The sequence below is a fragment of the Drosophila simulans genome, chromosome 3R (genome assembly GCF_016746395.2).
Source record: "Drosophila simulans strain w501 chromosome 3R, Prin_Dsim_3.1, whole genome shotgun sequence".
Classification (NCBI taxonomy): Eukaryota; Metazoa; Arthropoda; class Insecta; order Diptera; family Drosophilidae; genus Drosophila; species Drosophila simulans.
This window is the reverse complement of record NC_052523.2, coordinates 25,431,820-25,458,880: the sequence shown is the minus strand read 5'-3', so window position 1 is coordinate 25,458,880 and position 27,061 is coordinate 25,431,820. Positions and strand designations below refer to the sequence as shown.

The 27,061-nt window shown below is 43.7% G+C and overlaps 2 protein-coding genes across 5 annotated transcripts in view; both read left to right on the top strand.

Moving 5' to 3' along the window:
* Nucleotides 1–21,971, top strand: part of LOC6730049 (uncharacterized protein C2orf42 homolog) — a 179,083-nt gene extending 157,112 nt beyond the window's left edge. Inside the window, exons 4-5 of one of the 3 annotated variants that reach the window (XR_006541853.1) lie at nt 20,351–21,790; nt 21,858–21,971. The gene's annotated coding sequence lies outside the window, so the exon portion shown is untranslated. Of the gene's footprint in view, nt 1–20,350 lie in introns of all 3 variants that reach the window. The other 2 variants (XR_006541852.1, XM_044923177.1) reach the window with 2 other exon arrangements.
* LOC6730041 (calnexin) lies at nt 21,758–26,092 on the top strand. Of its 2 annotated transcripts, none has more exons than XM_016174438.3 (9): nt 21,758–22,139; nt 22,756–23,094; nt 23,211–23,282; nt 23,382–23,515; nt 23,862–24,450; nt 24,513–24,653; nt 24,743–24,868; nt 25,204–25,431; nt 25,490–26,092. In XM_016174438.3, exons 1-9 carry the CDS (start codon nt 21,996–21,998, stop codon nt 25,532–25,534), a joined length of 1,818 nt encoding a protein of 605 aa, XP_016036812.1. In that variant the 5' UTR covers nt 21,758–21,995; the 3' UTR covers nt 25,535–26,092. The 2 variants fall into 2 exon arrangements, with proteins under 2 accessions (XP_016036812.1, XP_016036813.1); XM_016174439.3 differs by lacking the exon at nt 24,743–24,868 and adding an exon at nt 25,008–25,136 and having other exon boundaries at nt 21,760–22,139.
* Nucleotides 26,093–27,061: the final 969 nt, after the last annotated feature.

The window sequence follows — 27,061 nt, the reverse complement described above, 5'->3', positions numbered from 1 at the left end:
TGGACCTTCTATCCACTCTGAATGCAAAAATAAACATCGCGGATTCCATTTTGGAAACACCTGAAACCGCAGTTCCAATTTTGACACGACCAAACCCTGTAGACATTTTGCATACTGTACCATCAAATAGCAAGGTAAGGCTTCCACTACCAGTAAACTTCATGCAAGGAGACTTTATATACGGGACCACAGATTTTGACAACCAACTATCAATAACAGGTGGACTGTATACTGCAACCGCAGGTATAGCCTATTTCGAAGTCTGTAACAGTTCAGACTACAACCAAACACTTTATTTAGAAGAACCATTAATAGCAGAAGAACTCTCTTTACAACACTATGGACTTTTACACTGCATGTCTACAATGGCGGATACTACTCAGACGGACACCCAACAAGAACTTAATATTAAGACAGAACATTTAAACCAAGAAGAAAAATTTAATCTAATCAATCTATGCAAAACCTTTAGGAAACTTTTCCATTATGAAGAGAGCCATTTGACCTTTTCTAATGTCGTTAAACACTCCATACCAACAGTAGACAATGTTCCGATATTCACTAAATCATACCGTTACCCATATGTACACAAAGAAGAAGTTCGTAAACAAATATCAGAAATGCTTCGACAAAATATTATTAAAAACAGTCACTCTCCTTGGAGTGCACCCGTATGGATCGTACCCAAAAAAGCCGACACTACAGGCAAAGAAAAATGGCGGTTGGTAATAGATTTTCGAAAATTAAACGAAAAAACCATCTCCGACCGTTATCCGATACCTAACATAGCAGACATACTGGACCGAATAGGTAGAACAAAATACTTCACAACAATAGACTTGGCAAGTGGATTCCATCAAATTGAGATGAATCCACAAGACGCGAACAAAACAGCTTTCACAGTCGAAAATGGGCATTACGAATTCACAAGAATGCCCTTCGGTCTGAAGAACGCACCAGCCACTTTTCAACGTGTGATGGACAACGTTCTAGGAGACCTTATAGGTAATGTTTGTCTGGTTTACCTAGACGACATTATTATATTCTCACCCTCACTGCAGAAACACATTAGCGACATTAAACTTGTTTTCTCTAAGCTACTGAATGCGAATCTAAAAATCCAACCTGCTAAGTGTAACTTCTTAAGGAAAGAAATTGACTTTTTGGGACACATTGTTACTCAGGAGGGAGTCAAGCCCAACCCAAACAAAATACAAGCTATTAAAGACTTTCCCTGCCCCAAAACCATCAGGGAAATCAAGTCATTTTTGGGATTACTTGGGTACTATAGGAAGTTTATCAAAGATTTCGCAAAAATAACAAAACCTATAACAAGACAATTAAAAGGAAAAAAATCAATAGTAATAGACGACGAATTTAGGAAAGCAGTCGAAATTTCAAAGAATTTATTATGCAACGACCCAATACTTATATTCCCCGACTTTACAAAACCATTCACGTTGACGACCGACGCAAGCAACTACGCCATAGGGTCAGTGCTATCACAAGGCCCCGATACCAACGACAGACCCATATCCTTCGCTAGTAGAACGCTATCAGACACAGAGGTTCGATATTCCACCATAGAAAAAGAAATGCTAGCTATTATTTGGTCAGTAAGTCATTTTAGGCCATACCTTTTTGGCCAGAAATTTAAAATAGTCACAGATCACAAACCATTAGTCTGGTTAGAAAGCTTTAATGGTCAAAACCCTAAACTACTTCGGTGGAAAACTACCCTAGCCGCATACGATTACGAAGTAGTGTATAAAAAAGGCAAACAAAACGTGGTCGCTGATGCGCTTAGTCGAATAGAACCAAATTTAAACATAAACGAAGACCCACAAAAAATCCCAGTTGTCCAACAACCATTAAATCATTTCAATACACAAATTGTGTTCCACATTGGGGAAAAGTCTTCAGTACAAATCACAACACCATTTACGTACAAAACAAGACAAGTCATTTCAGAACCTACATATACCTTTGACACTATTTCTAACATCTTGCAATCAATTCTTAAACCAAACAAAATGACTGCAATATTTGCCCCAGATCAAATCTTTTTGCTCATAGAGGAAGCGTATAACAACTACTTCTCGGTGAACGACTCATATAAAATCTCCCGTTGCAAACTGTTCTTACCCGAAATAACCGAAACGGAAGACCAAAAAACAAGAATACTTACATACCACTTAAAGAACAACCACAGAGGTATCGACGAAACCTTTCAACACCTAAAAAGAGATATTTATTTCCCCCGCATGAAAGATATTATTACGCAAGTAATAAAAGACTGTGACATTTGCCTTACACTTAAATACGACAGGCAACCCCATAAACCAGCTATGCAATCACCACCTGCCCCACCAGGACCTTTAGAGGTGATCCACATAGATATTTACTTCGTCAATGGTACTTATAATCTAACTGTCATTGACAAATTTTCAAAGTTCGCACAAGCATACCCGCTTGATAACAGAAACTCCATAAAAATCATTGCCGCCTTGTCTCAGTTCATGAGCAACTTTGGCATACCCAAAAAACTTGTTTTCGATCAGGGAACAGAATTTTCCGGAAACCTGTTTAACGATTTCCTTGCTCAATACGATATACTCCAACATACTACTTCATTCCAACAATCGACTGGTAATTCACCCGTCGAAAGACTTCACTCTACGTTAACAGAATTGTACAGAATAGTTATGAACCGTCGAAAAGAATTACACCTACAGTGCGAACATACCGAAATACTTAGCGAAGTATTAACAACCTACAATAACGCGATACATTCTAGCACAAATCACACCCCTTTCGAACTCTTTCACGGCAGGACACACATATTTGGAAAAACCATAACTTATGACAATCATCATGACTACCTCTCAAAACTAAATCAATTCAGACAAACACTATACCCCCAAATACAACAACACCTACAAAACACCACCGATAAGAGATTGGCTAAGTTAAATAAGGACAGGGAACCGCCAATTCTAGTTGAGGAAAATAATACTATATATAGGAAGGAAAACAGAAGAAACAAAATAACACCTAGATTTTCTCTACACAAGGTAGAAAGAGACAGAGGGATAACACTAATAACTACCAGAGGTCAGAAATTACATAAACAAAAAATTAGGAAACACATTAAAAGAACTGTGAACACCCAGTCCCAATCAAACACTAACACTTAATGAATTCAACTAAACATGAAAATGTAACAATTAAAAGACAAATTTGATAAACAGACAGGGACATTATTATCAGGATCATATATAAAATAGAACACGTAAATAACAAACAAGTTTCGATATAGAAATTTTTCGAAAATTACCAGAACCAAATTTTTAAAGAGCAATAACGTGGCCGAAAGCTTACTTGCTAGTAAGTTAGGCCTCATTTTCAAATTTATGTTTAATACACAACAATTAGAAGACATACGAATTTTATTTAATAAGCAAAATGTAACCATAGAATTGGATGAACACATTAACAACTTTTGTTACCATCCTGTTAAACTCTTACTTGCAACACCAAACTATTATTTAAGGTTAAAAATCCATTTTTCAACTAGCAAATGTATCATTTCATTCAAACAATTCCCTTACCTATACATTGTTCATACTTCATTGTCTCCCACGACAAACTTACCATCGAGATACCACCAATGGAACGAATAGAAAATAACAAAACATTGAAAGTCCTATCACTCGAAAAACTGCACCTGGAGGCATTGGCAACAACCGGGAAAATGGACTACATAACTCAACAATACTTTACCGCTACGTACCTTGCATTGAGCATAGTACTAATACTTGTGATCTGTCTCCGAACCTGTAAAAGGCAGAAAACGATTTTTACCCAGCAACCCACCCACACACCTCACGTTGTCGAGTCGGCTATCCCTTCGTTATGGCCATCTCTCCACACTAGGGGGGGAGGAGTTACCATGCCCAGCATTAACCCCCCTCAACAACCACCTCCGCCTATGAAGCCCGCCCGGTAGGCGACATCAGCAAAGTGCCAACGCTGTATATATATATATTGATCACGAGCTACCATGCCAGCATAGCCTCGTCCCCCGCTACCTGAAACTCTGTTGCAGCCGATGATGAAATCGGCATGAACACACACATATTCACACATACTGCGTGGTGGCGACGCTCTCGACGTTGAAATTAACATGAACCTACACACACACATACACACTGCGTAATCGCGACGTCCTCGTCTAGACTCGCTACCTAGAACTAACGGGATCAAAAGCACTGCTGCTTGCCCGTGCGTATACATTAAGAATAAAGCTTTCATCATTCTTGATCTTGACACCAAACCGAGCAGTTGATTTATTTAAAGTGGCAAATATATATATATCATAAGTACACAATAAAGTCATTATTGACTCCCATCACATCAGCCTGGGCAGCAACTAACTAAGAGTAGAGAAAGGAGGACCCCCGATCCAACGGAGGCACCCGTAACTCGCTCAACAGGGCATGAAACGTAATTAGTTTTTAATTGATTAAAGCACAAGTAATGTTGATTAAACGAAGGCCAGGCGTCTTGCACGAGATGGCAGCCACATGACAACAATGTGACAGGCGACAAGCGCAGTGGATATACACTCCCTCTGCTCCTTGTGAACTCCACATACTCCCAGTCAGCAGTTCCCACATCCCCGTTACCATTCCGACTTGGTCCCCAAGCCCTTTGGCTGCTCATATTTTCTGTCGAGCTGTCAGGCGACTGCAAATGCAACTGCGAGCTGCAACAGAGCGAAGTTGTCCGTTGACAGCAGCCAACAAAAGTCCTGACATCCCCAGCAGCAGGAGCTCCAGAATCAGAGTGGCAACAAAGTGAGTCAGCCCAGAGCCCCCTGGTTCTTCTCCTCCTTCGCCTCGTTTCGAAGTTCATTGGGCAGACAGGAGCAGCAGGATCCAGAGGAGCTGCCACAGACCCCAGGCGGGCCACCTCAAAGACGATCCCCCGACAAACTTGCCAAATGAGCTGGCCACGCCACTTAGCCGTGGCACTTGGAAGGCGCTCTACATTTGAATCTGTAGTATTTTTGTGGATACAAAGATACAGACTTGCCACAATATCTGATCCCTACATAATATTCAATGGAATGCCAATGTATGATTGGCTAAAGGGTTCCGCACTTCTTCTAAACTCCAAGTTCTGTATTGAAACTTAGCCATTTCTTGAGCAAACTTGTAGTAACTGGCCAAGAACCTCAAACCAAGCAACCTCCAACTCTAGCCAACAGATTGCTCGGTACCAGCTGGTCCTATCTCTGCTTATTTGCACTCGATGTGCGCTAATTTGATTGTGTTCATGTGATAAACACAGGCCTCGAACACCCAGACCTTCGACCCGGGATCTTGCACTAGAAATGGGACTGGGAGTAAAACTAGCACCCAGGGTGGAACTGAAACCGGGATGTCAGCCCATCAGACCAACGGCCTCGACTTCCGACGATGGGCACACATCCGGTGGCAAATAATTTTCGAGCCTCTAATACGATTTTGCGATTTATTTGCCAGCCGGGCCCAAAAGACAAAGAACCGAGTTCAGAATCCCGGCAGGCAGATAAGAAGGAGAGTCAAAGCCAAGCCAAGTAAAAGCCAAAGGAGGAACTATGCAAAGTAATCAGGGAAACGTAAACGGAAAGCGTCTAGGCACCAGAGCACGATATCTTAATGAAGTATCGATTGCCAGACGGGCTCGGGAGCTAGGAAGCTCGGAATGTATGGGTGGGATTGGGATTGGTTCCTGGGGAGGCGAGGGATATTTTTAAATGACATTTCAGTGGAAAGACACACAATGGCGCAATGGAGCAGTCGAATGAAAAGGCGTTTCGGTAAAGTTTCATTCTAATTATGTTCTGCCACAAGCAAGGGTTTCAACACAGAAACCGGACTGGATTTCTCGGAAAAGTGCTTAAAACTAATCAAATTCCTGGGCATTATATCGGCCTCGCAGGCCAAAGAAAAGTTGCAATGACAGAGATGCCAGCAAGGTGGCTTAGAACCAACCATTCACAAGTTTCGACCTAAACAGATATCACTAGATTCAAGATATTCACTAGAGCTTAAAGAAGTATTCAAAAGTGTGCAATAAACATATTTTTAGTCGCCACAAATTCCAAGAAGGTACTATTTGCCTGCTAGAAATGCTTCCAAGCATGAAATGTGACGCTTTTCTTGCTGATTAATTTCATAAAGGGACAAGTTTGTATGGAAAAGGCCAAGTTGCCATCAATGTCACCTGGCCTTGGGCGAATTTCGAGCTTCATTTGCTTGTTTAGCGCTTATCTGGCCCGTAATCCCGGCTCATTTCGCCTGTCAGCCAGTCAGCCAGTCAGTCACTCTTCATTCCTCATCGGCCTGGCAACTGGCAACCAAATGTGATACGCAATCGGGCCCAAACAATGAGCCAAAAAAGAAAGCGGACAAGAAAAAGGGATCGCAAACATCTCGTTTAATTATTTAAAATGTAAAGGTTTCGGTTTCTTAAGTCGCGATTTCTGGAATTCAAATCCCCAATGAGTTCATTAGGCCAAGGAGGTCGGTCGGGAAGTTTGTGTCAGGTAGCTCGCTAAATATTCAATAAGCGGCAATTTTTGCAGCATACAAATGGGCGCATTAGGGCTTAATTTACAATCGACGCCGGCAGAGCCAAAATATGCGCAGAAAGTCAGAGAATCCGGAAAAGGAGACCCGGCGTAGTTTCCATACCGGATATTTATGCATGCATGAGTTGGTGCCGGAGTGTGAGTGTGTGTAAATGTGTGTGTGTGTGCATGTGTATGTGTAACCAAATGAGTCAAAAGGGAGACATTACTCATGCCGGGAAAAGTGAAAAAGTAACAGTAAACGGTTGCAAAATCGGTTGCCCTAGAAGCTTTAAGTTTTCACTGGAGGCCAAGCTAAAGAGCGGAATCAACAAGATTTTAATTTAACAAGAACAACAAGAACAAGAACAAAGTGTTCCACATATAATTTCAATTGGAAAAGCAGTATAGATTTCTTTGCAAGAACCCGTTTTTAGTAAATCAACTAACCTAGATTGGAAATAAGCGCAATGGACTTTAAGCTGCAGCCGGAAGCCAAATTGAAAACGGCTATCAACACGGTTTTAATTAGTGAAAAAAGCGTAAGTAGAAGCTGAAGATGTGGAAAATGGAATGAAATTCATTTGGGGGACTTCGCAGCGTCTCCGCCTCGGAAATCGTAATAGAAACGCCGAAAAGATGCCAAGGTAAAATGTCTGGCGATGCAGTCGGCTTCCACTGATTTGGACCCTGCCCCGCCCATGCCCCCGCCCCGTCCCGGCCCCACACTTTGGGCCAACTTTGCTGCTTGTTAGGAGGAAACAATGTCAAACTCATTAGTGCTCCCAAAAGGCTTTCTTTCACACTGAACACAAACTTACGCCCACACTCGCACACCCCCACTCACATTACTATAATACACACGGTAGCTGGGAAGTGTCCTTGCCGCGAATGTGTGTGTGTGTGAGTGAGCAGACGCTTTGAACTTTTTCTTGGCGTATACTTAATGGATTAATGAGATTTTTTGTTTGCCCAGGCCAACAGCATGCGGAGGCGCCTTTCTCGGCGAAAAGGGAATTGGGAGGAGGGCAGAAGGCGGAGGGCGGGGAAAGGATAAAGGACTCGGCGATGAGGTGCTAAGGAAGCTAAAACACGAAAGGTGGCTTGAAACATCTTTTTAGGTAAACACTGTTTATGTCTTAAATTGTGCCAATGGGTGTGCCAGTGCAGCGAGGTCGTCCTTTTTAAAGGCGCAAGGATATTTTAAATTTACTTCTCAGGCAGCTGCAGCAATGCGTAATTCTAGGTATTTTCCCATAGAAAGGAATGCATACAACTAGAATAACCTGATTTATGAGAAGCTCTCAACCAAAACATGATAGATACTCCTCCTAATAGGCTCTAATTCTTGGCTAAGCCCTCCAATCATCAGCAAAATGTGCTAATAGTCCGAATAAATTTGTTTACTTTTCGGCAAAACCAAAAACGAGTGCGGATACCAAATGCAGGAACGCAAAGCCAAATAGAAACATAGCTCCGAAACAGTCAAAACACTCGACCTGGCCAATTGCTTAGGGTTTTCCCCCGGATCAGGGTCCCTTTTTAGTGTCATAATCACAGGACATGGCAAAAAGCGTTGACACTTTTTTCACACTTGGCCAAATCCCTTCGTCCTCTTCTCCAGGACAACGCAGCTTAGTAGGAACTGAGGAGCAAATGGGGGAGCAGGAGCAGCTGGCAACTGGGTCCAAGTCATGGCACAAATGACTTTGAATTATTTGTTTACCCGGGCTGCCTGCTGGCCTTTCAACCCACCTGACTGCCAGTTACCATTTGCCAGCTACCAGTTACCAGTCAGCGAAGGATACACCTCCTTCTCCCTCATTAGAGCTGTATGCCCTAGGTTAGGGCTATCTAGATTTAGCCGTGAACCGGCTAGTCATGGTGGAAACATTATCGATGCGATAAGAAAACGTAGGGATAGAACATTTTATCCTCGATTAGTTTGCAAATCTGGCTAGCTTGTAGTGTCATAAATTTATGACCAGTGTATCCTGTGTAACTTTTAATCCATTTCTTCTTTAATAGAACCCTGCCGATTGCAATTAATATCCTATCAGCCTAATTCGCTACACTCCATAAAATACTAGCATTCAAGTACCCCAATAAAATTTTACTGCAGTTGACTGTGCTGCTGTTAATCTCGTAGCTTCTGTAAGGGTATCAGAATCTCCGACCTATTGGGTGTGACTAACCCCTGTGATTTTTGTGGTTTCTCCGTGGCCGATGAAACGCTTGTGGCCAACACGCACCATTGTGCGTAACAAATCGCAGCCATAAACAGGCAAAGGAAATCCCAAAGAACACCGACTGGCGCCTGCCTACAAAAATGCGATGGTAATGGGGAGGGGGGAAAAGTCGGGAATGTCGGGGGCTTGGGGAAACTGCCATAATAATTCACAATTTTTCACAGTTAAGTGTCAGCGGTTGCGTCGCTCACAATTGTCGGGCCCTCTAAGCGGGGGCACTAAATCAACCGAACGACCAGCAGCCAGCCAGCAAGAAATAAAGCCTAATCCCGGATCCTTTATTTCCAGCGCGGCACCACGCGGCGTATGCGCGATATTTGCCGGGGCAGGGCGGGGCGGGGCGAGGGGAGGCAGGTGCACCAGCGCCAACAATTACTTGATTATGGTGCCCGCTGTATGCATTTGTCCGGCTAAAATAACCAAAACAGCTGGCAGCCTCCGGCGGACAGTGACAAGCCCATTAGCCATGAGAAAGTGCATTGTTTAAATTGCAATGATACTTGGTTTTTTTGGTGCAGAAAATAATGAAGAAATTCGAAGAGTTACAAATACTTTTCGTTTGATTTAAGATCAAAACATAATTATTATTACTGAGCATACTTAGTTGAAGAGTTATGACATTCATGCGCATATGCATGTAGATATCCACTGTGCAAGGATACCTGGCGGCGTTGCATGAGTTTGCACGGCATTTATTTGGTTGAAACACCACTTTAGCTGTCACCACAACTGGCATCAGATCTCAGAAATCTCAGCCAAACAAAACCAGCAAAAGCCGCTCAGCTGGCAAACTGGCTGCAACTGGCCAGCAAAACAGCAAAATAGCAAAACAAACACGCACTTCACGTCCTGTTTTCCTTGGCCGGGCCAGAAGGACTCGCCTTTTGATGTCTGAGTAGGTGTATTCCAGCAAAAACTGTTTTCACATTTTGATATACGAGCCACAACTCTTTATCCTGGGCCTTGACATTAAGGGTGCAATTAAAGTGAGCATCAAAAGTTATGCCGAAATGTGAGCCCCATTTTTGGGAAAAGTTTTTCGAGCCGCTTGTGTATTTAGAAGATTCGTTGAGCATCTCGAGAGCACATATTTTAATTAACTAATACATTCGTTGCAGAAAAGACAAAAGAAAGAGATACTTTAGAACTCATTTTTAAGCCTTGAAAAAATCAGACAAATTCACTTGTTTGCCAAGCTTTCAGCCATTTAAGTTACGCAATTATTGTTAAGCCTCTCGAAATAAAGAAAACTTGCTGGTATCAATTTGTGGCCAGAAGAGTTCTCGCCACTCATAGGCGAAAATTGCGTTTATAAAACATATATATTTGTACTGCACTCATTGTTTTTATGACCCTCGTGCAATGTCCACTTGCCTCAGCTCACACTTTTCCTGCTCCTTCGTAAAATAGAAAAGTTTCGCGCAAAGCTCCTTTTGTTTTCCCAGTTAGCACAACAATGCGAACGCAACTTTGCCAAGAATTATTATAGCATTTTCTAATAAAAGCAAATGCAATGCGGAATGAACTCGACAAATAATTCGAGGGCATTGGTTCTGGGCAAACGAAGCGAATCGTCCCAGGTGCCATGCAAATAAATGTGCCATAAAATTTATTAAAATTGCTTTGTGTTCGATTGCGCAACAGTTGGGCCGCCGCATAGTTACTATGTTCTATGTAAAAACAAATAAGTTTGCCACGGAGCTTTGTTTGCACGACCCCCTCCCCTCCAGCCCTCCACCCCTCCAATACCACCTCCGCCAATGAAAACTATCAGTTTGCAGATGGGAAATAAGTAGTCAAAGTGGGAATGCACTGGAAAGAATTTCAGCTACTTAGCTGGCAGTATGATAAAGAAACCCATCTCATCAAAATCCTACATCAACTTATTTCCTAGAAATTTGTTTAATCTTTATATATAGTTATATCATTTTCATATTTTGCTGCTTCACAGCGAATTTGCTTCTAATTTATAACCCACTTTTATTTCTCAGTGCATTGAAGGAAGACAGGAAGCGGAACCTTGTTTTCTGTTCCGAGTTTCGCCGAGTTGTCTGAGGCGCAAACAAACAGCCAAGTTAGTTGCAGTCCTTACCCCCTGGCCAACTGCCCCGCTCCCCATCCCCCTGCCACTTCCCCTCATCCCCTCACACTCGAGTGACTGCAACTTTCAAGTTTTAAACATTTTCATTAGCGTTAATTAATTTGAAATATTCTTTTTATTCTTGTTACCCCCCTCTCTGTTTTTTTTTTAGTTTGCTGTGTGCAAGCAAATTATTCAACGTGGCTGCAACCTGGGGGCGTAAGCAGGAGGGGCGTGGCACCCGCTGCGAGCTAAAACCTCTTACGTTGGTCTAAACTAAAAAGCGCATTTAAGGGCAGCGTCAGCAGAAAAGGACCCACCGCAGGACGATACCAGCACCCCCTGCCCCTTGCCCCTTTATCCAGCCCCCTGGTAATTTCCCTGCCTTTCCTGCGGGAAAGTGGAAAAGCGTTAAGAGGGGGGAGGGGGAGGGGCTTTGCACGGTCGGCTGGCCAACACTAGCCGCAATTTTTAATTACGCGAAAGCCGATCCGCAACAGTTTTGGCTTTAGCCCTGCCATCATGTTGCGGGCAGAGGCGGAAAATCGGGTGGAAATGGTCGGAAAATGCGGTTAGCTGCCGCCACAGAGCCGCTAAGATTTCGCCGCTGAGCAAACGTTTAATAAGAAGGACCGTTATGAGGTCAGCCCTGCCAAGTGCAAAGCCAAGATCTCGACTGTGCTTCGATAAGTGCGGCGTTTCCCCAGGATAACAGTCGGTTCTTCAGCTCGATTGCAAAACCAGGATGAGCTGCATTTCCATTTCAACTCGTCACACTTTTGTCACTGCCTTTTATCCCGCAGCCATTAACTCCGCCCCCTCACCCTCCCCTCGAATATCCCTCTATTAACACTTTGCTGCGATTTTATTAACCAACTTTTGCGCACTCCTCGGCTGCTAAAGAGGCCGCCAATTGAGTTCACAACTTGGCATATTTAGCGAATTTTTCTTTTTGCGCTTTTGCTTTCGGCCAACTGCACTTAGTCAGCGTCTTTATGGCTGTTGGCAGTTGCCCCCTCCCCCCGAAACCCCTTTACCAGCCAGGTGGACTTATTAACTACTTCAAAAATACAAAGTTACCAACCGGTGATTGCCTGTTGCTAGTGGCTCATAAGGCTGGCAGCACAGAAAGAAATATTATACAAATATTTCAATCAATTCATTTTCATTTATTTAACATTAAATTGAACAGCTGCACTGCAAATATACTGATGAACTGATTTCCAACCACAAACTATTTGTTTTTACATTAAATCCGCTTTTTCTCTCAGTGATTCAGTCAAATCACAGCGTGTGGTCGACGAAATCGACTTTCGACTGCCAACTGAATTACCGGATTGTGCATGTTGGCAAATTTGTTCATATTTTCTCGCACTTGGCGTGCAGCGCTTTAATAATTCACTTGCGACAGCAGAGGCGGCTTAATTAAAGCCCTTGTGGGCCGATTTAGTATCCTCCGCCTAACCGCCTAACCCTGCTAGTTGGCACAAAGGACTCTCTAACTAATGTAGTGGACCGCAGGCCGCAGCTGAACGGGTCCCAAGTCCGAAGTCCGAAGTCCTGAGTCCGGGCACAAACTAAATTATGCTGATAAAACTGGGCGCTGCAAAAGTCACGTTAATGTGGCAGCAGCGACGGACAAGATATACCCGACTTTCCACTTTCCACTTCCGACTTCCGACCTACGTCCTGACTGGAGTACGTGAGCCTGTGAGCCTGTGTGGCGGGCATGTGTGGCCAGAAGGACCTCCGCTGGACAAAATTATTTTTGTTGATTTAACTAAATGGCGACAAGTTCAACGAGTGTCACAGATGAGATTATAAGCGGGACAAGGGGCGGCACGTTCGCAGATGCCTGCGCAGCCCAAGGGCAAAGACAAGTGGATGCCACTTGAGCAGGAATAGTGAGTCAGAGAAGTATGTGCACCAGAAAATCATTAGGCATATGCATTTTTGTTATATAGTCACTTAATTTGAATTATTAAAACAATCCTAACTTTAAACAGGATAAACCTATTCTTAAATTCTCACCAATTGACTTCTGTCAGAATACTTTCCTTTGCAACTGTTTCCCTTTCGGCTAAGCACATGTGTCCCTGACTAAGCTTTTGCCTAAACAAACACAGACGGATAAACCGCCGGACGGACAGACATACGGACACGAGGCGGACGGACAGAATCGGAGCGAACGTTGGCCAAAGTTTGAATAGCAAAACGCCTTCCATATTGAATTAAACGTTTTAATATGCGGCCAGCTCGCAAATTTATAGTTTGGCTTTGAATTAGCATACGAGCACGTATTTCAGTGTGTGTGTGTGTGTGTGTGGTCGGATTGAGGGGATTCCGGGGAGCAGAGCCGGAAATGCAGATGGCGGCCATTTCTTTTCGCTGGCTAAACATTCGACAGCAAGGCCGAACCCAATTTGAACAAATTGTGTGCACAAAAGCGCTCATGCATATGTGTGAAAAAGAGGGGAAGAAAGTGTGCGAGAGCGAGAGGGTAGATCGGACAAAATGGGGATATATGGAGTTGAAGCTCGCAAGCAGACTTTGTGTTTATCTTTGCCGCCGCCGCTCATCTAAATTTTCCACTTCATTCTCGTTCTTCCTGAGACTTTAAGCTGATTCCAAGTTTTCAACCCATATGGAAATCATTCCGGTCTACGAAGTCTTTAATCCCATAACTGGGTTGAGTACGATTGAGGAGTTCATTAGGAGCAGTGCACTGTTGTTTTTTTTTAATATTCTTTGATTCAAATTCCAAGGAATGTGTCCAGAGAACAATAAGTTTCCTTTTCGAAATTGGGGTAAAAAAACCCTTTTTCCATGTCATTCCTTTCGATTGTGCCGCCTTTTGCTCTCATTTGTCATGCACAACGTGACGTATGCGTAATGAATCATTAACAAGCCAATTTGCGGCCAATCCCCACTCTTTGCTCACCCACATCCGCTCCATTTGCCATGACGTCGCCTTCTGATTGTCGCCGCTGACAGTGTGTGTTTATTACGGACTTTTAATTTATTTCATTACACAAAATTAGACCGCCTATCGCCGGCAGGAATCTCAGCGCGCCGAACAAGGCCAACACTTAGGCAAATTAATGCCAAAAATATGTACAGACGAGCGTTGCGATACCGATCCGCATCAAAATCGAAATCAAAAGACACAAGTTCAAAGCGTCGACGACGCCAAGCAGTCTGAATGCGATGCCACGCCCCCTCGTTTCGCACCGCGCACGACCTCGAGGGTCGCAGGAGCATCGCGATAAGCAAAGGATAATGCGGCCGTGTGGATTTTGCCTCGTTTCCCTCCCCTTCGGTGCGTTCGCTTTAAAAAAAAGTCAGATAGATAGAGCTGAAAAAAAGAAATAAATACGGAGACAAGGCTGACATAACAAAGCAAAACAAAACAAAATAAGGATGCCCTATTTTTCCCTTTTGCCACATCTCTCACTCGAACCTCGCCTAGCTTTTCTTGTCATTCGATGTTTTTTATTCGAAAACAGTCCTTTTCAGCAAGGGTATATGCTGTATTCGAAACTTACAAGAGAAAATATTAGAAATTACAAAAAAAAAACTATTTCACGTGCAACAATTTCTTCGCAGCATTCTTTAAGCTAGCTTCTTCTTCTTTTTTTCTTTTTACGTGGTACTTCATATTCGTTAGAGTCGCGCTCTCAACTAAATTTTTTCCCGGGTCCTGTCTCTTTGGTTTTTTAAGCTAAAGGATTATTTGCCTGGTTTATTTCTTTGACTCTGTGTTTTGTGTTGTCTTTGGTTTGTTTTGTCGGCTCCTTCACAATTCGTTTGCCGTTCTGCTCTTGCGGTTTTTCGGCTCCGCAGCCCTCTGCCACGCCCCCTGGTTTATTTACGCGCCTAAGAACGACCTTGGATGCTCACTGGTGTGTGTGTGTGTTTATTTAGGTCGCCTTTGGGTTAAGAAAAGCCGGCTCTGTTAGTTTAGTTTATTGCTTAGCAGCTGATTTTGGTTTATTAATTTCGCATTAAAGCCCGGGTTTTCCTTTCCTTATTTACAGCTCATTGGGGTCAAGCTTAAGCTTAAGCTCCAAGAAGGAGTAAGTTCAAAGCAATGCAAACCCTAAATATTGAAAGGAGTTCTTGGAAAGAGAAAAGTATTTAATTGGCTTTTGTTTTAAGCAATTTCCCCACTCATTGGCTTTTATATTTACTTCGTCGCTGTCTGTATACCAGGTTTTTTTTTCTTGTTCAAAAAAAGGAATAAGAACTTTTGACCCCGCCGAGTTGTCATCAAAAGTTGATCTGCAATCTGGGCGGAGCAATCTTTATGCTGCACATTAATTTCTGGCTCATATCCAATCTACGGGCGTCTTTGGAGCTCGTCAAATGTCTCAATTCCATAAAAATGCAAATTGTTAGCAGGGCGTCAGTCATTAAACGGGGACAAAAGCTGAAATTGCACGGGAATTATGACCTCTATGAGCCAGTCACTCAGTCAGTTAGTCAGTCAGTCAGTCAGTAAGTCAGTAAGTGGCTGGGGAGCTTCGCTGCCCTCAGCGGATTTTTATCCCGAAGATTTATGGGCCGGGAAGAGGACAGCGAATGATGACCCGACCCACGCCGGGGGCCTGTCATTCTGACCACGCCGATGTGATTTTGCAGCCTGGACACTTTTCATGCTCCGCCACCTGCGGTGGACTAACAAAAATATAAAAAATAAGCGCAAAAATCAGCATCATCAGAAGCGAGGGAAAACAGAGCATAAAGGGCTAATAAACTGGGCTGATTTGCATAAGAACAAATGTGGCCATTGGCTAAGCATTTCTTATCAGAATGTAATTGGATTTGTGTGGCCAGCATTCTTTTGATTAAAAATTTCCAGCCAAAAAATGTGGCCAGGCAACTAAGCTAACCGCTGCGAGGAAAAGTTAAAAAAGCATGTGCGGTCTCTGGTAATAAATTTTCAAAAACCAACGCCGCATAAAACGCCAGCAAGGGTGGGGATAAAAAACAAAAACATGCATATAAAGCTACATACAAAATTATTACACGGCGAAAACTAATTGGAGGTGGTTTTGAGCAGTATTTTTGGAAGGATCTGGTTCAATCGAACGTAAATTTGTTCTTAATAAGACAAAATGTAGTATGAGTAACATAATTTGAAACCTTAGATATATTTAGTATCTTTGAAGAATTTCCTTTGAGCCAGACAAACTTGATGTGTTAGTTTTGCACACACTTTTCTGTCAGTGCAGCTATTGTTGGCAGAGGCGCACGCGACTCGAGGGCCACGCCCCCCTACTGGTGCGCCCCTTTAACCCATTACCTGTTTAATGCAATGTCTGCTAACCTGAGCGCCCAGCCCAGCCACCCACCGAAAATAGCCGCTGGCTGTTGGTCAATGCGGCCACCAGGTTGGCGTCGCTTTAGCCTTACATTATTTTGCCACCTGCCCCGATTTCCCATTTCCCATTTCCCACCCCCCTTTTCGCAGGTGAGTGGGTGTGTGTGTGTGTGTTGATGATGAGCATTTTTTCGACTCTTTGTTGGTATATTTTGTTTGCGGCTGCTTTGTTTTCGCTCCGTGTGTCCCTTTTTTGCGCTTACGCCATTCTCGTTTATTTATTAGCAATTTTATTAGCTATGAATTTGTTTGTTTTTATCGTGCAGCCCACTTGCCGCAGACTAAGGCGGCCAAAAGAATGGAGAGCAAACAACAAGCGGCCATCCTGCCACACGGCCTTCTTCATGCCACCCACAGCCACCCACCCATTAGCCAAAAAAAGGGTGTATAGGCCGAGACTTGTTTTGCCGGCAAGAGAAAGTGATTTATATTTCCAATAATGAAAGTGACTGCCGCCCCGGGAGTTTTGCTCCTGTTTACGTTTCGGCCCCGGAACATTTAAATTTAAATATTTTCGCCTATGCCCTGATTTATTATTTCAAAAAGCAGCAATCCCCACTTTCCCACCGCCGAACTTTGGTTTCACGCCCCAACGGCGAAACGCTTTTATTTGTCTTGACTTGTCAACTAAGGTGATTAAAATTTAGACATTCCCGAGGCCCCAGCTCAACAAAAGGAAAAGAATTGTCAAAATGTGAAAAGGGAAAGGTAGGAATGCAAATTAGTTGGCTGGTAAAAGTTGCCGCAAAGAATGAGTGCTTGAAGCGGCGGATTGAGTCTCGAAACGAATATGAATGGCACTTAATGACCTGGAATCTGAATACATTCCGAATTAGCCGTAAGGCCACTCCACAAACTTAATCCTTTTCGTCTCCGAAAGGATGGCGTAAGTGAAGCGCCTCTTTCTATGCATTAATTGCAATTATGCACTTGTTTTGCACATCTCAGAATTAATTAAAATTTCCTTTTTTATGCCGCTAAAAAATAATGCGGAATTTTAATTCATTCGAGAAGGCTCGCTCCCATTTAAATTGCCGAGCTATTGGCCACTTGTGTCGCAAGTCCCCTCCACTACATACCCTTCTAAATCTCTTACCTCAATTTTTGTTTAGCTGTTTACAACTTTCAGTTAATGAAGTCTTCATTTAAAATAGTAAGTTCATTGAAATTGTAACAAATTGTACAAGAGTTACGTTGCAGTTTTTGCATATCAAACCCATATATTATGATACACATTTTCCAAGTCTTAAACTTTATTTAGTTAGTGTGTACGAGCATTTATGTTAGTCAGGAAGGAACTGTGTTCATGTTGTTTTTCTTTTCCGTGCTCCCAAACATGCACTAAATGCTCCCCTTGCGGCAATTTAATAAATATAAAATCCAAGCCAGAGGCTCCAGTACAAACCGGCTATTATGGGAATGTCCAGGAGCGGTTTGCTCAGCAGCAGAAAGTGTTGTCCTTTATCAAGAAATCTGCATATACAAAATATTGTTGTTTCTTAATGAAGAAATCATCGAGGATAACTGAGTGTTATTTATTAAAGAACTTTACTTTATATTCAGATACTTTTTGTAATCTGTTGATTTTCAGCAGTTTTTGGGAATTGCATAAAAGAAAAAGTCACAGGTCCTTGTAAAATCCGTTCCTGAATTCAGTGCCCGCATTAAATTTTCACTATTTCCATCGGCGGGCGGAGCGGCGAAGAGGCGGAGGGAGGGGGAAAAGTCGGCGCCATTGGCCACGTCAATTGAATGGTAGGTGGAAAGCCGAAAGTGTTGGCCATAAGTCAGAAAACATGAATAACAAATCAATTCGGTTTTAACGGCGCTGCAAATTCCTCAGCACACAGCACAGTGAAAGAGCCCATTCGAAAGGTGAGAAAACGAGGTGTTGAAAGCGGAGTTGCGAAAAGCAAAGGAAAGCCGGGAAATGTGAAGCTGAAGAGGTTTTCCCCGAACACACACTCAGATACTCAGACACACACACACAGCTATCCTGGGTGTTAATGGCGGGCTGGGCGCCGGGCATTTTGAATTTTTAATGGAAAATGGCCCGCCTGCTTACACATTTTCCGCAGCCGCCGCCCCCCGCACCGCATTTCCTTTCCCCTCGACTGTTCCAGATTTTTTTAGGCATGTTTGCATACACTTACGGCCAGCAAACTATGCATATGCATGTGTCTGTGTTCGTTGGCTAGCAGGGGTTGGTGGGGGGAGGGAGGCATTGGCCCTAGGCGCCCATTGCCCCGCCCCCTTTTCGTGGGGGCTCTCTTTTTTATGCCCCTGGCAAAATTGTCCGGTAATAAATTTTCAGCGTTTCCTGCCGACAAAGCGCCGCACTTTACAACACTTTTGGCATAAACAAACAAACACGTGCACTGCGAACAAATATTGACAATTTGAAGTAACAATCTGCAGGGACAAAACCAAGCAAGTAAAACTAAAATAATAACCATAGTCCCTTCCCTTATTTTTCTTTTAACACCTTTTCCAAAATAGCTTTAGTTTCAGTCCCTCTTTTCTCTGCGTGTACATGTATATGTGTTGCGCTGGCCATGCGTGTGAAAGGATGTGTTTGCAGCGGTGTGAGTGAGGTGTGTAGGTGAAGTGGCGGCCATGTAACGGAAGTTAAGTACACACTAAGTTGAACTCGTGCGCTTGTAGCGGCGCTTCTTTCATATGTTTTGATACTCTCTCCTGCACACGGATACTTCGCCGCACTCCCGCCCGGAAAAACCGTCGACCACCCGCTCTTCATTTTCCGCGCCACCACTCCCCGGAAAACACCTATCTTCCGCTATTTGCTTGCAGGTGAAAATGTTTGAGATTCTGCCGGTGCTGTCCAAAAGCTTAGAACAAAACTTTTCTGGTATGCCATCAACATTGATGTCCCGTAGTCGCAACTCCCCCTTTTCACCCGCCCCCTTTTCCAGCGCCCCCTCCATTAATTCCTTTGAGAGGGTGAGTGTGTTAAGTATGTTTTTTGAGTAATTCGTGTAGACAAGAGCTGCTGTTTTAAAAGCGGAGCACATTGGGCCCCCTGTTTCTTGCCAGCCAGGGATATTTATGTGCTAGGTAAATGTTATTATAAATTACCCAGAAGTTTGCAACTCGTACTGCACAGCGCTCGGCTTCCTGAAAGGCGCTTTATATATTCGTAATTAGCTGAGATTTATCTAAAAGCTCGTTCTCCAAACTAGTTCAAACACTTTTGCTTAGTCTTATCACTATCATAAGCGTTTAATATATGTTTTTTTACTTGGGGCAAAACATTGAAAAGAAAGGTGCAATCTAATAATGTTGAGTTGTATCTTTGGACCTTAGTTTAAATGTTAAATAGCTTGAAATATAAAATTCTCACATTTACTGTACAGTGGGAACATCATCGTCGTCTGCAGAAATCCGGCTCAAGTGTTGGTAAGCTGGCCTCGTTGTTAATAGAACACTTGACAACACTGGCTGTTTATGCTCAGGTGGGGCGTTTTGAAAGCTGCATGTGTGTGTGCGAGTGTTGGAGGTGTGCTTGTGTCTGTTTATGTAGTACCCTCATTAACTGTCATTACACAATTTCCATAAAAAAAAGAAATGTCTGTGCGCACGTGTTTAGTTTTCTGCAGTCCGGAGGCTCCAACAAAAGTTGCCTCTTCTTCCGAACACTCCCCCCCTCACTATGTATGTGCACCACCCACCCACATGTGTGCTTCCGAGTCTTTGTTTGTCTTTAGAAAAAAACTTTTTAAATTGTGTTAAATATTCCATTAAACAGAAAGCTTTTTGTATGCAGTTGCAAACAAAAAAAGAAAGAAAAACTGTCAGTGGCAGCAATAGAAGCAGCAGCAGAATTGCGCGTGCCGCAGATAAGTTGCCACAGTTAAAGGATGTGCACTGGGAAAAAATCTGTTAATCTCGAATATTACAACCCACACCTGTTGCTTTGTGTGGCAAATGCGCGTATCTTCAATGCTAATTTGTATTAACTTTATAGTTATTTCCTTAATTTTATACACCTTTTTTCTCAGCATAAAGAAGGCGTGGCATCGAACGGACCCCACCCACAAATGCTGCCAATAAGCCAGGAATTTTTATTATAATTTTATGCTCAAATGCATGCCACTTTATTTTACAGAGCCACGCGTGGAAAAGGGAAACTTTTGCCAGCCATCCAGTTTATTGGGGGGCTTAGCCATTCCCGTTGTGGGGCATTAATTGAGCCGCCGGGCTTTTAAAATAATTGCAACATGCAAGACTACTTTCATGCCACGGAGTGTTTGATTCAGATGTGTCCGTTGGAAAATGAATGTATGCCAATATTTCAGTGGAAATCGCACATCGCACAAATATTAATTTCAATATGGACGGCGAGGGAAAACAACACAATACTAGAGTGGTGCCTCCTACGTGTCCTAGATACTCCTAATTCCGATTTAATTTAATTTAATTGGCCACCAAATTTTATCTGCCTACTTAATATCATAATTTGTCAAAAAATGGCGCATATATAATTAACATAAATAGGCTATAATTGGTTTACGAATTTCCTTGCAAATTTATTGAGGCATAACATTAAAAATGGAAAATAAGCATTTTTTGACGTTTTTCGTCACTACTTGGCTCAAAATAGTCAGAAATCTATAAAAATAACTTTTTTGTGTATTTTTTGACCCGAAGTAACATGGCATAACACTTTTTGACAAATATTCAAAAATCCATATTTTGGCCATTTTTGAATTTTTCGTAAGGGGTACCATCATCATTTTTTGCAAAAATTGGCTCGAAAATTTTTTTCCAAAATTTTAATTTGATTGGATGGGGAATTCGATTACGAGTCCAACAAGGTATGACAATCCATATTTCGAACAATATTTCTCAAGTTATGGCTGAAAAACGATTATTTTTGGTTGTTTATGCGAATTTATATATCTCAAATGAAAACACACAGCTTTCTTTTCTTTTGTAACCATTTTTTCTTTATTCATTACATTGTAATTGCTTATATATTTTATTCTGTAGTATTATTATGTATTAATTATGATTAGCAGTAAAAAGTATGCAACATTCAATCAGCGTCTGGGGTAAGTCTCTACTACAGGCCTATCGAAGTTCCAAACCCTGTAACGACGATTGGAGTGAGGCATATCGATATGCTTAAGGTAACAAAAGCAGTCTTAATTTACTAAATAGCTAATAAGTATATAAAATTAATAAATCTAACATATTTCTTTATTTTATTTAGCACTTAAATCTAAGCATCAAATCAAATTATATTCTCCCGCTGAAAGTGTGCTCTTCCTAAGAACATTCCGCTTATTAAATATTCTAGCTACTACCCTTCTATCTAGCATAAATTCATTCTTAAAACCTATAATACCCTACGGTAGGGTACAAAGCAACGCGATAGTGTGACCAGTTGTACTTTGCGGCGTCATACCAAAGCAGGGGAAGAGGAAGCACAGAACACAGTAGGCAGCGCAGCAGAGAAAATGTATAATTTACATTAATTTAATTACAAATAGTTATTCGTGCCAGATCTCGATTCTCGTTATTCCGCAGCAGACCGCAGTGGGGGAAAACAGTTAAAAAGCACAGCGCGCACAAGTGAGTCCACCACCTGGTTTTCCGCGGATACTAAATCCCAGCCAGCGAGCGAGCGAAAAGTGGGTGAAAATGGCGTGGAAAATGGGAGGAAACCGGGCCGCAACGCTGGCGTTGCTCTTCGCCAGCAGTTTGCTGCTGCTGAGTGCGGCCAATTGCGCCGATTTGGACACGGAGTCGGACGACTTCGAGGACGGCTACGTGGAGGATGTGCAGGTGAGTGGGTCGGGTCGGCGATGCGGTTCGTCAGATAAAAAACGAGAGAAAAAAGTACACGTCAGTGGAAGCTACTAGAAGAAAAGGCGAACGCGGTTGCTGAGAGGGTAGGGGAAGACGGCTGGGGGGGGTGGTGCGGCCGGCTTCTTCGCTTTATGACCCACAATTAGCATGCGAGTGTGTCTCACTTTTCCAGCAACAAATCCGAATGCGAGGGAAAATAAAACTGTTTACCCACAGACGAGGTCAAGCAGATAGCAACTCCTCACGGCAGCCCCAAGAATGCGCTAATCTGTTGCTCCAGAGGTTACATCAGAGGTTTATTGTGCAGAGGGGTTCCATTTAACGTGCTTGTTTCTCTAGAAATTATGCCAGTCATTCATGTTTCTAGGGGAGTTACTGCTGCAGATGAGGTCAAGCTAATAGCAACTTAAGTTACAGCACATGTTATTAAATAGCTTTAACTAGTCTGGTGGCCCCTGGTGTAGCGCTCTCCAATTTAAACCCATGCTGGCCACCCATCTTTCTCTCCCTCTCTTTATCACTTTCCCCACTGACAACCGCGTGCTTCGGATTTTATGGCACCTTATCTAATGTTTCCACATATGCTTTGCAGGAGGAGCCCGTCGCAATCGATGGTGATGAGAAACTGGCCTACGAGAGCCCGGTGATCGATGCCAAGAAGTTCCACTTCGCGGACCACTTCGACGACGTGGAGGCGTCCAGGAAGCGATGGGTGCTGTCGCAGGCCAAGAAGGACGACATCGCCGAGGAGATTTCCAAGTACGATGGCATCTGGAACTGGGAGTCGCCGCAGCGCATCGTTTGGGCTAACGACCTGGGTCTGGTGCTCAAGTCGAAGGCCAAGCATGCGGCCATAGCCGCCCCCCTCCGCCAGCCGTTCGAGTTCAAGTCGGACAAGCCGCTGGTGGTGCAGTATGAGGTCACGTTGCAGGTTCGTCACCTAGCGAAACGCTCTAGGATTGCATCAGCCGCCGGGCAAATCCAATTAATACCCGCTTACTGACCCAATTCTCTTTCTCCCCCGGCTTATTCTCGTTCTTTTTTTAGGAGGGTCAGGAGTGCGGCGGCTCGTATCTGAAGCTTTTGTCCGCCGGAAAAGACACGGAGCAACTAAAATCGGTAAGTGCGGGGGCCAATGCCCTCATAGATCACACTCGCCTGAACCCCAAAGAGCATAAATCGTAAACAACCCCCGAATCCGAATCTGTTTACTCGTAGTTCAATGACAAGACACCCTATACCATCATGTTTGGACCGGACAAGTGCGGCAACGATGTGAAAATGCACTTCATATTCCGGCACGTCAATCCAATTAATGGCACCATCACCGAGAAGCACTGCAACAAGCCAAAGTGAGTCCATTAAATGAACACAACTCTTCGGCAGATGGGAAATCAGCAGCTCGTTCAAGCGTTATCGCTATCAATAGAATCACCACTCTAACCATCTTGCTTGAAAGCTTCCGAGCGCTGTATAGAAACAAATTTGGTGTTCGGCATTGCGCATACGTGTAAATTCTCCGAAATCACCTTTGCTCGCTTGTGTATTAGCTGCAATTTAGACCTTTATTACCCTTTGGGCTCATCGTCACCGTAGTGGACTATTGCCCCCATTGATGAGCTGAATTTCTGAAGAGGCAGATAAACCGGCGTGTATTTATAATCCCACATCATAATCCCATTTGTTCTTTGCTTTCAGGAACCGTTTGGAGGAGCCATTCAAGGACAAGCTACCCCATCTCTACCAGCTGGTGGTCCGTCCCGATAACAGCTTTGAGATTCGCGTTGACCACAAGATCATCAACGAGGGTTCCCTGCTGACCGATTTCAAGCCACCAGTCAACCCGCCGGCGGAGATCGACGACCCCAATGACCATAAGCCCGAATCGTGGGATGAGCGAGAGAAGATCCCAGATCCCACTGCCCACAAGCCCGAGGATTGGGATGAGGATGCTCCACCCCAGTTGCCCGACACCGATGCCGTCATGCCCAATGGCTGGCTCGAGGATGAGCCCGACATGATTTTCGATCCAACTGCCACCAAACCCGAAGATTGGGATGCCGAAATCGATGGCGAGTGGGAGGCCCCATTGGTGGACAACCCAGTGTGCGAAAAGGCTCCCGGCTGTGGCAAGTGGAAGGCTCCGCTCATCCCCAATCCCAACTACAAGGGCAAGTGGCGTGCACCAATGATCGAGAACCCCAACTACCAGGGCAAGTGGGCCCCCAGGAAGATTGCCAATCCAGACTTCTTTGAGGATCTGAAGCCCTTCCAAATGACGCCAATTGTAAGTGCTATTTTCATGGCTTTCGTTGTCCCCATTGCTATAGCCAAAATAACTCTATCTAGAGCGCTGTGGGTCTGGAGCTGTGGTCCATGTCCAGCGACATTCTCTTCGACAACCTGATCATCACGGACGACGTGGAGGTGGCCCGTGACTTTGCCGCCAACAGCTTCGACATCAAGCGTCGCTACATCGATCGTGAATCGGTAAGTTTGAACCCCTAACCTCTTCCATTTTTCCTTCACAAAAATACACAGGGATTCGTAATCGAGAGACTTCTCTATCCAATTCGAAGAAAACCTTCTGGCACCGCCTAATGCGCCGCATGAACTACAAGCCCGGATGGTGGGCCCTGTACTTCGTGTACCTGCTCATTCCGGCCAGTTGCTATGTCTTCTATCTCTACCGACGCGCCAAAGAGGTTGGCTCCGGTCTTGGCTTTCGCTCTTAAGTTTAAATTATAAGTGCCTACAGTACACCCACATGAACACCTCTCATATTTGCCCTGCACCCTGCACCTGTAATTGCTACTGCTATTCTTTGGCTTTCTCATTTCATAGGACTCATTCGTGAATAAGGTAGTCGAGCTAGCCAAGGCCAATCCCTCGATCTGGGGCGTTGGCCTGGTGGCCATTGTGGCGCTGGTTGCCCTCACCATCTACTGTAGATTTGGTACCGCTAAGAGTCAGGTAATGATGCTCGAGCTTTCACTTGAGATGTACTTAGGGAATTTACTAATTCTGCTCTTGTTATTAGGACTCGGCTGCCAAAAAGGCTGCTGCCGAGGCCAAGAAGTCCGACGATCCTCAGCCCGACGATGAGCCCGAGGCCGAAGAGGAGGAGAGCGACGAAAGGGCCGCTGGCGATACCAGCAAGGAGAGCACACCGCTGTCTGCTAGTCCCAAGAAGAACCAAAAGTCTGATTTAGATGATAACGAAGAGGAGTCCAAGGCGGCGGAGAGCCGAGAGCCCGCACAGACTGAGGTGCGTTCAAAAATAGGTTTGCTTGTGTCCAGCAGAACTAATCTCTCATTCTCTTTAGGAATCTAACACAAAAACACGCAAGCGTCAAGCGCGCAAGGAGTAAGCGGGCATCCCCACATGCCGAATCCGAAAACAAACACTGCAACTCTAAATTAAAACTTAATCCAATTCCAAAAGCAAGCGGTTGCGAAACAGCAACCGAGGCAGCCGTCATCTCCCTCAAACTACACACAAACACACACACACATACGCGTTTCGGTTTAGTCAACTCTGTACGTACTTTTGCCGTATTATCGTTGCATTTCTGTCGTGCTCGACCCTCTGTCGTCCCAATATCTCCTATACATATATAGCACCCTTACACAGAGCCAGCCGATGGCACCGCTTTATAGTGTTTAGTTGGAGCGCTGATCCTCCTTTTGATTTGTGTAAAAATGGCAAACACCAACTAGACAATTGAGGGAAACAAATCGACTACAACTGAAACTAAAGCAGAAAACAAAGAGGGAAATAAAGCAGAGAAATCTAATGGCAAGCATCTAGTTTAATATTATGTAATTTAAACGAAATTGAATAGTATGTTAGTTATACTCAAGTTTCCATTTTCATTTGTACCGATGAAAATTTACAGCGAAAAATAAAACTAAATGTCAAAACCAAAGCAACAGCCTTTGAATCCAACCAACTGCCAGCAGCTAAGCGAGAGGACTGAGCCAGGTCCTGGCGCACAGGTCCTGATTCCAACCCCAAAAAGGCGGCATGCCCACATTACCACATGGGTGTTAATTTAAATGTCAACCCCTGATGTTGGCATAGATCAGATTCGAATCGGATTTATTATGCTCGATGGTGCGTGGGGCGCCGCCGACCAGACCAGACCAGACACATTGCATTCGTGTGGTTTTGGGGCCTTTCCCAAATGCCAAATGCCAAAATGTTTTCATTATTTGGCCGATTGTTCGATCTGGTATCAAATACATTTAACAATCATTTTGCGAGTCAAGAAAGAAGGAAACCCCCGCCAATACAATTCATTTTCAACAACGATACCATCATGTATTAGAGGCCTCCTTTTTGTCGCTCTGAATAATTCAATTCAATTTCCTAAGCTCATAAATATGCCAAATCAGACAGACAGTCCTCGCTAATGGAATTGTTATGACAACAGTAAGCCGACGACGATTTGCATTCGCCAGAAGGAGGAGTTGGGAAGTCTCAGTCACACACAGGCGGCCATTCGAAATTAGATTTATGCCCGCCAAACAGATGCGAAACTCTTTCCTTCGATTGCCCAAAACTCCAAGGGCCATTCAATAAAAAGATTAAACGATTTGCCCGATGTCTGGCGGCCTCACTTAAAAGGATTAAAATTTTGCGGCTAGACTGCGCCGCATATTAATATGGAATGTATGTAAGGGATGCGTCAGCCGGGGATTCCCCATAATAATTCATGCATAGACAAAAGGCTCCAAGGGTTGCCATTGCACCCGAATGAAAAAATGAAACCACAAACCTTCGTCTGCGTAAGCATTTTAATTTTAATAAAAATATTTTGACTTTCGTTTGTCAAAGGCTGCGACTTGCTGAACCCTTCGAGCACAATAAAACGTCGGAAATAGAACTGAGAATC